The 14,560-nt window shown below is 41.1% G+C and overlaps 1 protein-coding gene and 1 pseudogene across 4 annotated transcripts in view; one reads left to right on the forward strand and one right to left on the reverse strand.

Annotated features, from left to right (window-relative positions):
* Positions 1–11,100, forward strand: part of GTF2F1 (general transcription factor IIF subunit 1) — a 38,273-nt gene extending 27,173 nt beyond the window's left edge. For 2 of the 4 annotated variants that reach the window (XM_068114523.2, XM_068114517.2), the window contains exons 10-13: positions 5,827–5,900; positions 5,990–6,143; positions 6,383–6,473; positions 10,849–11,100. In XM_068114523.2, coding sequence (XP_067970624.2) covers positions 5,827–5,900; positions 5,990–6,143; positions 6,383–6,473; positions 10,849–11,059 — 530 coding nt within the window. In that variant the 3' untranslated portion in view covers positions 11,060–11,100. The remainder of the gene's footprint in view (positions 1–5,826; positions 5,901–5,989; positions 6,144–6,382; positions 6,474–10,848) is intronic. The other 2 variants (XM_078774383.1, XM_068114530.2) reach the window with 1 other exon arrangement.
* On the reverse strand, positions 9,611–10,840 carry LOC144889758 (uncharacterized; annotated as a pseudogene).
* Positions 11,101–14,560: the final 3,460 nt, after the last annotated feature.

The following is a 14,560-nucleotide window of genomic DNA, read 5'->3' on the forward strand; positions in this document are numbered from 1 at the left end:
AAAAATTGTTCATCATATTAAAGATGTCTTCTCCAGTGGTGGTACTTGACAGGGCATTTCAGAAAAGAAATTTTTCCAGAATGTGGTCCACCTCTGTCGCTTACAAAAACCATAAGTTGAGCGTCACCTGCAATGTCCACCGATTCATCCGTCTGCAACGAAAATGTTCCTGCTTTTTTCAATGCCACAATCAGTTGAGCCAAAATATCATCTGAAATGAGATCAATTCGACGTTTGATGCTATTGTCAGAAAGTGGTACTGATTCAATCTTCAGATGCAGGCAATACTTACTTTGTTTGTAGTATCTAGATCTCAGCCTCCAGTAAACAAGTGAAAGCAGCCTCCTCACTCTCTGAAGACCTGGACAAAATCACAGACTGGTCAAACAAGTGGAACATGTCTTTCAATCCTGACAAATCTCACACTCTTACTATGTCTCTCCGAAAAGATCGACTGGACAACACTCCCATCTACTTTCTCAACAATCCTCTCCAAGAAGTTCTGTCGCTCAAGCTTTTGGGTCTCACTATCTGCCATGATCTTTCTTGGGAAAACCACATTTCCAAGCTGGCCTCCAAAGCCAGTCGCCGACTGGGCATCCTCCGTCGTGCGAAGTCCTTCCTAGGCACACCTGAGCTCCTCACCACATACAAGGCTTTCATCCGCAGCTCAATGGAATACTGTTCTCCCCTATGGGCTGGTGCTCCAGCCTCACACCTGGCTCGGCTTCACGCTGTTGAATCCAAAGCTTTCAGAATCATTGGAATCTCCCGCGATGAAGCTATCTCTGAGGGCCTTTCACTCACTCACCGCAGGCAGGTAGGTGGTCTTTCTGTCTTCTACCGACTCCTCTCCGGCCTTGCTCCCCCAGCTCTCTCTGTGCTCTGTCCCCCAAATATTCCTACAGGTCGCACAAGATCTGCCAGCCACCCTCTGATGGTTAAACTGCCGAAATCTCGGCTCTCTGCTCACCTACACTCTTTCATTCCTCTTTTCTCCCGCCTCTGGAACAAACTCCCACACTCACTTCAATCACACTCCTCCCTCCAGGTCTTTAAAACAGCTGTTCACGACCATCTCTTATCTTCCCCCATCCAAAACCTTGATCTTTTCTACCCCCACTAATTCACCCCAGATCCACCTTGTTTGAAATTCCAACTTCTTTCCTGGAAGTTCTGGCAGTGTCCATATGTTTTATACCTCTCCCACCCCCCCCCCCCCTTCCCATGCCTCCCCCCCAAAGCCCTCTCCCTCCCACAGTTCTCTCGATGTCTCCATGTCTCTCGGTCCCTGCTCTCAAATGTTGTGTTTGTGTCCTTCCCCCCTCTCTCCCCATCTTGTCTACTGCTCCCGATGTTATTTGTTTTATGTGTCTGTTTGTCTTTCTGTGTGATTAATGTACGCTCTTTCACGAGCCTCGATCTTGTATACAAAAAAAAAACAAAAAAAAAAAAAACACAACTGCACACAACCCAAAACGTACTTGACGGTAACATCAACGGTTTAATCCAAAATCTCAACACAGCACAGCATGCCCATTACAACAACAACAACATGCATTTTAAAAGGCCATTTTCCCTGCTAGAGCGGGGGTTAGCCTTGCGGTCCCCATGACAATCTTCTCCATTTTGCCCTATTTTCTGCATCTCTCCTTGTTAACCCCCTTGCCCGCATTTCTTCTTCCACCATCTTTAGCCAAGTCTTTCTCGGTCTTCCCCGTCTTCTACTTCCTTCTACATGCATTTCCATCACTCTTCTCAACCAGTCACTTTCATCCTTCCTCAACACATGACCAAACCATCTCAACCTGTTCCTCTTCACAGCATCAATCACAGGCTCTATTCCCATCATCTTTCGCAATTCATCATTTGTCTTCCTCTCTCTCAACGATACTCCGCACATCCGTCGAACCATTCGCATTTCTACCCTTTCCAACCTTCGTTGCTGCTCTACGTTCATTACCCATGTCTCGTTCCCATAAATCATAACACTTCTCACACATGCAGCATACACCTTTCCCTTCAGCTTCAACGACACTCCCCTCATCATCAGCATGCCACTCAATTCCCGAAACTTCTTCCATGCACATCTCACTCGAGCAACCGTTGCCGAGTCTGATCCACCTTCTCCATTCAGCATGTCTCCGAGGTAGCAAAATGTTTTCACACCTTCCAGCTTCATGCCGTCTCCAAGATCCAACTCAACATTTCCTCCATCTGCAGCTCCCTCTGTGCACACCTTACATTTGAATGTCGCTGCCACACTGGTTAATGACCCTCTCAGACCACTACATTTTTGATGAACCCACACAGCGCACATTGTACACTGAATGGAGTTCACTCCGACACCCTTCCTACACACAGCACAGGGCCACTTCCCAGTTCTTTCCACCTCACCACATGCTTTACCATTTGCCATCACCTTCGTCTTTCCGATATTCACCTTCAGACCTTTTTTCTCCATACATTCCTTTCACGTGTTCATCTTTTCCTTCAGTCCATCCATACTTTCCGCAATCAACACCAGATCATCTGCATACAACAACTCCCACGGTAAACCCTCCTTTACGTTCTGAGCCAGCACCTCCATCACAGCTACAAATAGTAGTGGACTTAGTACCGACCCCTGATGCACTCCCACCTTCACCTCAAACTCACCACTGTTCCCGTCCTTCGTCCTTACAGCTGTGCGCGCTCTTTTGTACATTGCCATCACTACTCTGATCAACCATTCCTCCACTCCTAACTTCCTCAATGCCTATGTCAATACTTTGTGTGGAACCCGATCGAATGCTTTCTCCAGATCAACAAACCCAAGAAACAACTTCTTCCTCTTCTCCATGTACTTTTCCTGCAACTGCCTGACAATGAAAAGCACGTCTGTCGTGCCTCTTCCTGGCATGAATCCAAACTGCATTTCGTCGATCTTCACTTTCTTCCTTATCCTCCTCTCCAACACCCTTTCCAATACCTTCATTCCATGCTCCAATAACTTTATCGCTCGGTACGAGCCACACTCCAGAGGGTCACCTTTCCCCTTGTATAGAGAGATGAGGGTACTCAGTTCCCAATCCACTGGAATGCGGCCTTCTTTCACCACCAGATTACAGATCTCTGTCATTCTCTTCACACCCCAACTTCCTGCTGCCTTCAACATATCTCCCACAACTCCCGTCGGCCCTCCCGCTTTTCTACCCTTCATTGCTTTTATCGCTTCCTCAACTTCCTTCTCAGTTATCTTCTCTGCCGGTCCTAAAACTGGGTTACTCTCTATGTTGCCATCCCATTCATTCTCTGTATTCAACAGCATTTCCATATATCTTTTCCATCTTCCTTTAATTCCATCTGGGTCGACAACAATTTGTCCCACTTCATCCTTCAAGCAACTCACCCCCATCACATCACACCTCTCTTTCGCTATCTGCTTTGCAAACCTGAATACTGCTTTCTGACCCTCTTCCGAATCCAAGCGTTCTCCGAACATTTTCCTACATGCCTCCTGCGCCTTTGCTACCTCTTTCTTTGCAGCCTTCCTGGCTGCCTTATAACTTTCATGCTCTGCTGTTTCTGCTCCCGTACCCTTCGCCTTCTGCCACTCCTTGAACTTCTTCCTCTTCTCGTCAATCCCATGCCCATTAGGCCTCCAAAAACCCCGTCTTTCCTTAGCTCCTCCCACTCTCCAAAACCAACTGTCACTTCCGTTTCCCATACATATGAACTATAACATGTGAATTCCAAACATAAATTACGTGTGAATGATAACACGTGAACTCCAAACATAACAGATGCTATATTATCCACAACTATTCTTCTTTAATAACTATTTCAATAATCCTTCATATTGTGCTAGTGAATTAATCCCCTTATAACACTGTCATATTTCTTTTTTTGAGACTTCCCGCGACCCTCAGGAACATCCTCGTGACCCGCATTTGGGTCGCGACCATGGGTCTGGGAACCACTGACTTGGAGGAAGGAGTCTGGTTGGAGAGTTCGGTCTTGAGATTTGCTAGATGTTTTTTGGCGTACATGAGGATGGATACACATTTTTCATGAGCTTTATGGAATGAACGAAAATTACCCTTAGTCAGTTTAGCTTTACAAACTGAGAAATCGAGCTGCTTGACTGCAACCTCTTCCCATGGGATTTGGTGTACCAGAGTCAAGAAGATGAATACCAAAGTTGCAAATAGGATGGAATATACCAGTGCATGAGAGAGACTTTTGTGAAAGTATTTCCAGGTTGAATCAATAGCAGTTGCCATGAAGATGGTAGCCCAATCCTTTAGAGAGATGGAAGATTGAAGTCCCTGCCAGTCAGCCTGTGCAAACAGCCATAATCATGCATCGGTGACGTTTCTCCCTTACAATAGCCAGAGAGATGTGGCCTTGACAATAAAGTGATCAGAAGAGCCAATGGTGGCAGAAGAGGAACAAGTCAGGGAGTCAGAGCAGGACACTTAACAGGTTACTGGTTCAAGTACTCAGCAAGGTATAACCAACCATTGGAAGCGGGCATACAAATGTATCCTTAAATGGCCAGACCCATTTTGGTTGGCGGAACAGATCGAGGGGAAAATTCTGGAATGTATTTATAACTGACATTAAAATATAATGCCACCTGCTGGCCATCTAAGCATTTTACTAAATGGCCCAATAATTTAATATTTACTGTCTTACTCGAATTTTCAGAACAAATTTAATGCTGTGTCATTGAATTAATCTAATGCATGACGATCACCAATTTTGTAAGAATACATACCCCTCTTTTTGGCAATAGTCTTATCAAAGTCCTTGGAAATTATTACAATTGATACAAAGCACATGTGTGTTGTCAGATTGCTTTGTTTACGTATAAATGAGCAGCAGTGGTTAAACGGTAGAGTAAAACGTATGCAAATGTTTGGGTATCTATGTGTAGCACATGGATCAACCCATGTTTACACAGATTTAGATTTTTCACATGAATTAATCGACTGAGCAAACGATGGAATGCTGTTAAAAAATAAAATAACCACCTTTAGAGGCCATTTTTCCCCGCAAGCAGGGGTTGGCCTTTTTCGGGAACCATGGTTGTTGTTGTTTTTTGATCCCCTTTTAGAAGCAATGTTTTACGGCCGGATGCCCTTCCTGAAGCCAACCCTTTTTGCCGCCTTTAACGACAAGCAGGGAATTACCAGTGAACTGGTACTCAATTTGCCAACCTTGGAAGGATGACAGGCTGAGTCAACCCCCCTGGTATAGGCACAAATAATATTTAGGCCAGGTCATAGCGTTCAAACGAGCCTCTGGCTTTGAGAATGGGATAAGATTTATTTTGAATCTGTTGGGATATTTTTCATTTTCAGTGCAGGTCCCCCAAACACATCACTTCACTGTGTTTACAGCTTTGATAAACTTATGGTTGGGGGTAATTCTAAGGGATTTATTGCCAGAGCATACTGCTTTAATGGGCCATTTTTCATGACACACTGACTTGTTTTGCATAATGAAAGTGGCACTCGTTTACTTTCCATTGCCACCATGAATCTTATATACTCAACGAGTCTAACTTTAGAAGTGTTAACGATTTGAAAAGGCCGTACATATGCCTTCCTCCGTTTGATCAATGGCTTCCACCATCTCATCTTAAAGCATCTGCAATATGTTTGCCACTGAGCATTTACAGTCATTTATGCTCACCTTTCCTCCCTATCTGACTTTCTGTTGAACACCATACAAGTGTTCTTTTGTCGAATGATAATATTTTGGCACATTCATTGTTTTTTTGCTTGTTTTCATTACCATTAGTATGGTTTTTATGACTCTCGTTATTTGCTCGACCAGCAAACGCCAGCGATTCAGAATCTTCCGATGATAGTGACATTGATGACACAACCTCATCAGCTGTATTCATTGCGGTAAGGTTGTCGTACCAGTCTTGTGGGTAGAACATTTTGGTTGTAGCTCACTGCATGGGTCTCACCTGCTGTCGTACTGTAATCTTCAGCAAAAGAAAAAGCTGACACCTCCCAAGCGAACAAGAAAGGGATCGGGTGGAAGTCGGGGCTCCAGCCGTGGGAACAGCAGACCCAACACTCCCACCACGGAAGGGGCAAAGACTTCAGCCACTCTACGTGCAGCTGCCAGTAAACTTGAAAAGGGTTTGGCCACAATTTGCACCGTCTCCTGCCCATACTTGTAGTCTGCTTCTTCATCTTCCTTTATGTCTGCCTCCTCTTTGCTTGCATTCCATATTTTATTTTGTTTAATGCCTTCTTTACTTGTATGTCCATTTCATTGGTTCATTAATTACTTCCCACTATTCCTCACAATCTTGTAATCACCTGTTGTACAATGTCCTCAGTTTAATTTTTCCATCACTGATTTTTCCACATTTCAGGAAAGGCCCGTAAAGATGGAGCAGAAGCACCTGCAGCAAAGCGGTTAAAGGTCGAAACTCCTCCTTCTGGAAAGTCGACACCAAATTCTGGGTACTTTAAACACCATGTAATGCTGATTTTATTTATTTATCCAAACCCTTTGTTACCTCACCAAATGCGCTTTAGTTCCTTATCTAATCCCAGGACTTTCAAAGTGCCATAGATGTACTTATGGCATTACTAAAAATTCTTGCACCTACATATCACAGATCATATACATAGGTTAAACTAAAAAGTGAAATATTCATGTTTTAACTTGTAATAGACGTCCACAACCATCCTTGACCATGTTGTTTAATGTCGGCCAAGGCCCTCACTTTTTCACCTTTGTTCGCTTTTAAATTAGTTTTCTCTGCAGTCTGCTTAAATGATTCATATGAAACTTTAAACATAGAAGCACGTGTGTGTGTGTGTGTGTGTGTGTGTGTGTGTGTGTGTGTGTGTGTGTGTGTGTGTGTGTGTGTGTGTGTGTGTGTGTATATATATATATATATATATATATATATATATATATATACATACATACAAAGTTACACAATGATTGCATGGAAAATGCAGCAAAAAATCAGTTTTCTGCAGGCATGGGTTGCTGGGTATTTCACGTAGCAGGAATAAATGGCATCAGCTTCGCTCGGCCTTGGCCGAATAAACGGTATTTTACCAATAAAGTGAAGAGCAATCTTGTTCACAGTAAACCCCATTCATAAAGTTCAACTTCATTGCCAAGAATAGAAAGGGGTCTTGTTTAAAGATTGAAACTGTCCTAAGTGAAGTGGATAGGATCACTGCGATTTCCCATTCCGTTGTGGGTATTCCACCACCATCTTGCACTTGTACGGAATGGTGCAGGGTGCCTTATCACAGAATTGATTTGGGTAAGTCTTACTGCACAGCTGTCATGACCTTTTGCTGCACAACTTTCATGGCCTTTTGCTGCACAATGAACACCATGGCAGGTTCTGGAGGAACACCCTCCCACATCATGGCCTTGCTTAGAAATGCTCACAATGGTGTCCTTACAGTTATCTGAATGCAAAAAATATGCATTTGCATTAAAAGTATGTATATATTGAAAATAACTATTGATGTACACTATCCCAGACTGTCATCACTTTAGGTCAAAGTATTGAATAGTTCTGTAATTTATTGACTTATTTGCCTATTTCGTTTATGCTGATTTATTATATTTCTTAATAGATGCTATCAGAAGTGAAAAACCTGTGTAATTGCTGTTGCACTTCACTATCCTCATCACACTGTTTAACAAGAAATGGCTATTCTGGTGCGTAGTCATCTTGGTGCAGAATGTAACTACGCTTTCATGTTTTCATGTCTGCGCAATTGCAGATTTCTGATCGATGTGACCATAATTTGGCTATTTTTCATGCTGGTGGAAATCGAGTCATTTGATAATTAGTATAAACCATTTGAAAGTAATATAACTGCCAATGTCAACAGTCATGATCATGGCACTTTAATAGCCCATTGTTTGTTAAAGTTTTAAAAGTTGTATTTTAAAATGCTTTAATAAATACAACATTGAACTCGAAGGACACTTGGAAGAGCGCTTACCTCCAGCAGGCTGACCAGTTTACGTTTTGTATTTCACTGAAAGGCCGGATCTGGATCCGGACCTTAACCAAAATCGAATCGGCTTGTTCTTGTCACTGAACCAACTCATCCACCTAGTTTTCTCTAACTCGTCCACAACCTTTTGAAATATCATGCTATATATAGTTTTAGCCTCATCTATCAATGGTGAATTGATATCAAATGATTAGGTGATTTATATCATGCCAATGAAAGGTGGTGGAAGAAGAAATGCGGGCAATGGGGTTAACAAAGGGATATGCAGAAAATAGGGCAAAATGGAGAAGATTGTCATGGGGACCGCAAGGCTAACCCCCACTCTCGCAGGGAAAATGGCCTTAAAATGCCTGTTGTATCAATTGTGAATAATCACATGAAATAAAATAATAAATCATCGTATCCAGATATTCACCAAAATCAAATCATTTTGTCCTTGTCACACACCCAACCTGTCCATCAGATTTCAGCCAAATTGGTCCACAACTTGAGATATCCTGTTCACAGACAGCCAGACGGGTGAAATCAAAACCTCTGTCCACCGTCGTAATTAAAAAGTTGTAGAAAGGGATAAAAAAATACCTTCCAAAATTCAAACAAGTTCTTTTCAAAAAAAGATTCATGAAAATGTTTGTAAACGATAAATTATGAAATTCTCAGTGTGTTTTAAACATCGTTTCAATTGTATCGCAGCTTTTATGAATAGCTGGAATTTTATTTTCCCCATTTGTTCTTGAATATATTGGTTTCTCTTTTTTTTTCTTTTTTTGCTTTATTGACTTTTTGATGACCCTCTTTAAAGGCAAATTGGAACATTTTTGTGCTTGCTAAGTAAAATAAAAATGAATGTACCTATGAGCTATTGTATGGTACTTAATCAACAAGCATGTGCAGACTTATTTGATATATTGTGTTGAATACATAAATGGGTTAAGTATTCCATGTTAGACTGGCTGAAATTGCATTTACAGTGCCTTCCGAAAGTATTCACACCCCTTGACTTTTTTCACATTTTGTTGTGTTACAGCTTGAATTTAAAATGGGTTGAATTGATATTTTTTTGTCACCGATCTACACAAAATACCCTATAATGACAAAGTGAAAACATGTTTTTAGAAACTTTTGCATCATAATTTTTAAATGAAATATATAAATATCCAATTTACATAAGTATTCAGCCGCCTAAATGAAATATATAAATATCCAATTTACATAAGTATTCAGCCGCCTGAGTCATTATGTCACTTTATTCACCACTTCAACCAGATACTTGGTAGAAGCACCTTTGGCAGTGACTGCAGCCTCAACTCTTCTTGGGTATGTCTGCATCAGCTTTGCACATCTGGATTTGGGGAGTTTCTCCCATTCTTCCTTGCAGATTTGCTCAAGCTCTGTCAAGTTGAATGGGGAGCGTTGATGAACAACAATCTTCAAGTCTTTCCACAGATTCTCTATGGGATTAAAGTATGGGCTTTGGCTGAGCCACTCAACGACTTTCACATTCCAGTGTTGCTTTGGCTGTATTATTGGGGTCATCATCCTGTTGGAATGTAAATTGTCACTGCAGTCTCAGGTCTTTTGCATTCTGAAGCAGGTTCTCCTCAATGATTTGCCTGTATTTCACTCCATTCATTGTTCCCTCTGATCTTACAAGTCTCCCAGTTCCTGCCACTGAAAAGCATCCCCATAGCATGATGCTGCCACCACCATGCTTCATGGTAGGGATGGTTTTAGATGGGTGATTAGCTGTGCTTGGTTTCCACTAGATGTAGTGCTTTGCATTTAGGCCAAAGGGTTCAATTTTCACCTCATCAGACTACAAATTATTTTGCCTCATGCTCTTAGTCTTTCATGTGCCGTTTTGCAAACTCTAGGCGTACTGTCACGTGCCCTTTTCTCACGAGTGGCTTCCGTCTGGCCACTCTCCCATAAAGCCTAGATTTGGGAAGTGCTGCAGAAACTGGTGTCCTTCTGGCAGGTACTCCCATCTCAGCTAAGGAACTCTGTAGTTCTGTCATAGTGGTCATTGGGTTTTTAGTCACCTCCCTGACCAAAGTCCTTCTTGCCTGGTTGCTCATTTTGGTTGGACAGCCAGGTCTAGGATGAGTCTGGATAGTTCCATATTCTTTCCATTTCCTAATGATGGAGCTCATTGTGCTCTTGAGACCTTTCAACACTCTAGAAATGGTTTCATACCCTTCAACCAGATCTATGCCTCCTCACAATTCTATCTCAGCGTTTTATGGACAGTTGCTTGGACATCATGGTAGATTTTCTGCTCTGACATTCACTGTCAACTGTGGGACTTTAGAAAGGTGTGTTTCTTTCTAAATCATGTCCAATCAATTGAATTGGCCACAGTAGTCTCCAATAAAGTTGTAGAGACATCTCAAGGATGGTCAAAGGAAATTGGATGCACCTGAACTCAATTTAGAGTGTCCAAGCAAAGGGGTTGAATATTGACTCGACATTTTAGCCTTTAATTTTTAATTACTTTGTAAAAATTTCTAAAAAAAACAATTAAACTTTGACATTATGGGGTATTATGTGTTGATGAATGACGAAAAAAATCTCAATTTAATCACTTTAAAATTCAGGCTGTAACACAAAATATGAAAAAGTCAAGGAGTGTGAATACTTTCTGAAGACACTAACTTTCTTTTACCGGTATATCTTGCATGAGCATAAACACATCAGCTGTGGCTAAAGTTTTTCTTTTTTTTAATTTTTAAGCAGTATAAAGTGACAGTATAAAAATCACTTTAAGACTTTTTTTTATCCAGCACAGAGCACAGCATTATGAGTACTCTTTTTCTCATAAATTTCTCCATGTACACAGAGAGGTGCAGCTTACAGAGGATGCAGTACGGCGATACTTGTCACGCAAGCCCATGACAACAAAGGATCTGCTAAAGAAGTTCCAGACGAAGAAGACTGGATTGAGCAGTGAACAAACTGTGAACATCATTGCTCAGATTCTAAAAAGGCTCAACCCAGACAGAAAAATGATCAATGACAAAATGCACTTTTTCCTAAAAGAGAGCAGCTGAATGCTCTTTTGATGTAATAAATCTGAGTTGTTGCCGATCTTGCTGATGGTTTTTTGTTTTTTTTGCAAACTTTGGTTGTCAAAATGTAGCATTTATGACCATGTAGACTTGGATGTTGTTTTTGCATCTTATATAATTTATAATAGAAATAAAACAGCAACAGCTTTGTAACAAAACTCTGCTTTTTAGCTCACATGGGACGAAGTTCAGGGGAGTTTATGCGATGGTGCGTCGTCAGTCCGTCCATAATCACTTGAAACGTCTTCTCAGAAACCGCTGATGGGATTGTGACCAAACTTGGCACTAATGATATTTGGTATGTTGTAACTAAAGTTTGTTCATGGCATTGAGAAACTCGGTCTAAGGGGGTCAAAGTGGATCCAGGTTTGACCCCCACAAAATAGGTATTTGTTTTCTTCTCTGAAACTACACACACAATTTCGATTAAACTTCACCATCCTTGATGTACCAACGTTTGTTCACGGCATTAAAAAAATCTGCCGCTTTGGGCATCTACATGGGAGAGGGGGTGGGGGGGGGGGGCACCCCAAAATAGGTATTTGCTTTCTTCTCAGAAACTACACACACAATTTTGATGAAACTTCACCACAACCTTCATCACCCGTGATGCACCAATGTTTGTTCAAGGCATTAGAAAAATTGGTGTCTGAGGAGGTATATGGGGTTGGGGGAGGAGGCTGGCCCCCCCAAAATAGGTATTTTTTTGTTGTTGTTTGCTTAAAGTCTTATGATTATGTTAGTATGATTCTACATGCTGCCCTGTCTACGAGCAACTATTGAAATTGGTTTAAAATAGCTTTAGTCAGTGCAGTATACTGTTTATTCTACCAGGTGAGCGCCAGGGGTATTTCCCCGATGTTTCTTTTAAAAATCCATTAAGCTTTGTTGTTTGGTAAAACAATTTTTGTAATGAAAACCTATCTAGGAGCTAATACAGTTTTGTTTTTAGAGTTTTAATGCATTTCCTTGTGCAATATTCATTACATACCACAGATTTTGGGGGGGTCAATTATTTATTACATATTACATACAACTGAGCCATTTTCCCAGGATTTATTAACAAAACCTTTTATTGTGATGAGTTGTAATTATTCTGGCCTATTTTTTCAGATTACGATTCCGAGCTGGGATTTTGATCCATTCTGTTGCCACAGGCAGATTCGTATTTAAAAAAAAAAATTTGGGGGGGTAAATGGGAAACACAGGAATTCATTATTGTAACCAGTTAGGTACAGCATTATTATGGCTGATGGAAGTAGTAAGCAGTTGGTCATTATATAACATTGTAACGGTAACGTCTGAACTCGGGTCAGAATCCTGCGGTGGAACAAGTGCATTATGGGGTCAAATCAGCCACCCGGATGGTAACCAATTTAGCAATGGATGATCCCTGGTTACCTATCCTTGGGGTACGTCATCAACCGTGAAAGCCGAAAAGATCTTTACTCCAGTTTTCAATGCACAAATTCATCGTCTGTCACCTGCAATGTGTTCAAAAGGACAGGGAAGGAAGTGATGTCCTAGACAAACCACTAGTTGGGATCCTCTTATTGAGGGGGTTTCACACTCATTTACAGTGGTCATGGCTTTATTCACGCCATTGAGTATCAGTCCCAATTCTAGACCGCGCACCAGACGGACACCAGTGTGAGAAACAATATTTAATAAAGAGGAGTGGTGGGAAGAATGCCGAAGCAATTGCACACGATAATTCTCAACACAACACAACGGAGTGACACCATTGGTGAGGGTGGGTATAATAATTCAACGGTGGAATCTTTAGCGACCTGAGTAGAGGAAAAATGTTGTTCCTGGACCACCCCTATTTCTCCATTCACTTACATGTTAATTTTCCCCTCACCCTCACTTTTCTTAATTTCCCCTTAACACCTCTATTCCTACCCCCTTGGCCTTATGGACCTTTTACTCTTAATATCAATGATCAATGTTGTCTAGTAGACCACTCAAACAATGATCCTACAAATATTTGTTTATGCGTAGGAAATAATTTAATTCTCCTACAACTTCCATCACCATCTAATATATTAACAAAGAAGATGTTTGAGTTTGGTTCTTTATCAAGATATTTTAACTGAGCTAAGATAAAATGGTAAACCTCCCTCAATGTTCTTGTTTGATCGCCTCCAGTGCCACACACCATTTTGGTAGGCTCCGCCCACTTTTTTCTAAGCTCCACCAACTTTTGGTAAGCTTTGCCCACTTTTTACTAAGCCCTGCCCACTTTTTGTTAAACCCCATCCACTTTTGTTAAACCCTGCCCACTTTTGCTAAACCCCACCCACTTTGTTAAGTCCCACCCACTTTATTAGCTCTCCAGCATTGTATCATTTTCAGTTAAGACATTACATCATTTCCAGTTAAGACATGCCCAGGGAATTTCCACAGGAAATGACACACACCCAGCCCTTCTTATAAAAGGCACCGACCACACAGGCTTTTTCAAACACGCTTTCTGCTTCTCTTGAGAATGGACTACTGTGCTGAAATGGAATGGGATAACTTTGCTATTCCTTGGAGTCCAACTACCTGTGTGGAGCTCAACCTTCAGATTGATGAACTGGACTCGAACCTCTTATCAATGGAGGTAAGTTTGTTTATTTATTTATTTAATTATTTAATTATTTTTATTTTATTTTATTTTTTAGATAAGACTCGTGTAAGAGTTCGCAAAGTTTCTTTTAATATTCATAGAGCTTGTTTATACAAATAAAAATATTGTATTAAATTAATACATCGTTATTTTCTCTCACAGGAAATTGTATCTGAAATACGAAATGAAAATACTGCTTTTAACACAACTTGGAATGAAGTTATTTTTTTGTTTGAAGACATTTTGAACAGCCAAGATCCACAGAACGAGTTCTATCTTGATGACCCAGCCAAAGAGTTATACCTTGGAGATCCACAAAATCCTGAAAAAGAGTTCTACCATGATGATACTTATTGTGAGTTATCAAAACAAAACCCACTGAACAAGTTTTACCTTGATGAGCCAGAATACAAGTGTTATACATTGGAGACCCACAAATTATGAAAATTGGGAAAGGGGAGTTCTCCCTGATGGTCTGCCGTTATACTATGTGAGACTCGTCACAGAAACCCTAAAAAATTGGGAAAGGGGAGTTCTCCCTGATGGTCCGCAGTTATACTATGCGAGACCCATCACAGAAACCCTAAAAAATTGGGAAAGGGGAGTTCTCCCTGATGGTCCGCAGTTATACTATGTGAGACTCATTACAGAAACCCTAAAAAATTGGGAAAGGGGAGTTCTCCATGATGGTCCGCAGTTATACTATGTGAGACTTATCACGGAAACCCCCAATATTTCTGAAAATTGTGGTTCTACCTTGGAGACTTGGAAAGATGGTTATATTTTTCGAGACTCGGAATGGGGGTTTTGTTTTGATGGCTCACAATGTGATACCTATCTTGGAGGCTCAACAGGAATGTGGTTATACC

The sequence above is a fragment of the Myxine glutinosa genome, chromosome 1, assembly GCF_964187855.1.
Source record: "Myxine glutinosa chromosome 1, kmMyxGlut1.1, whole genome shotgun sequence".
Taxonomy (NCBI): domain Eukaryota; kingdom Metazoa; phylum Chordata; class Myxini; order Myxiniformes; family Myxinidae; genus Myxine; species Myxine glutinosa.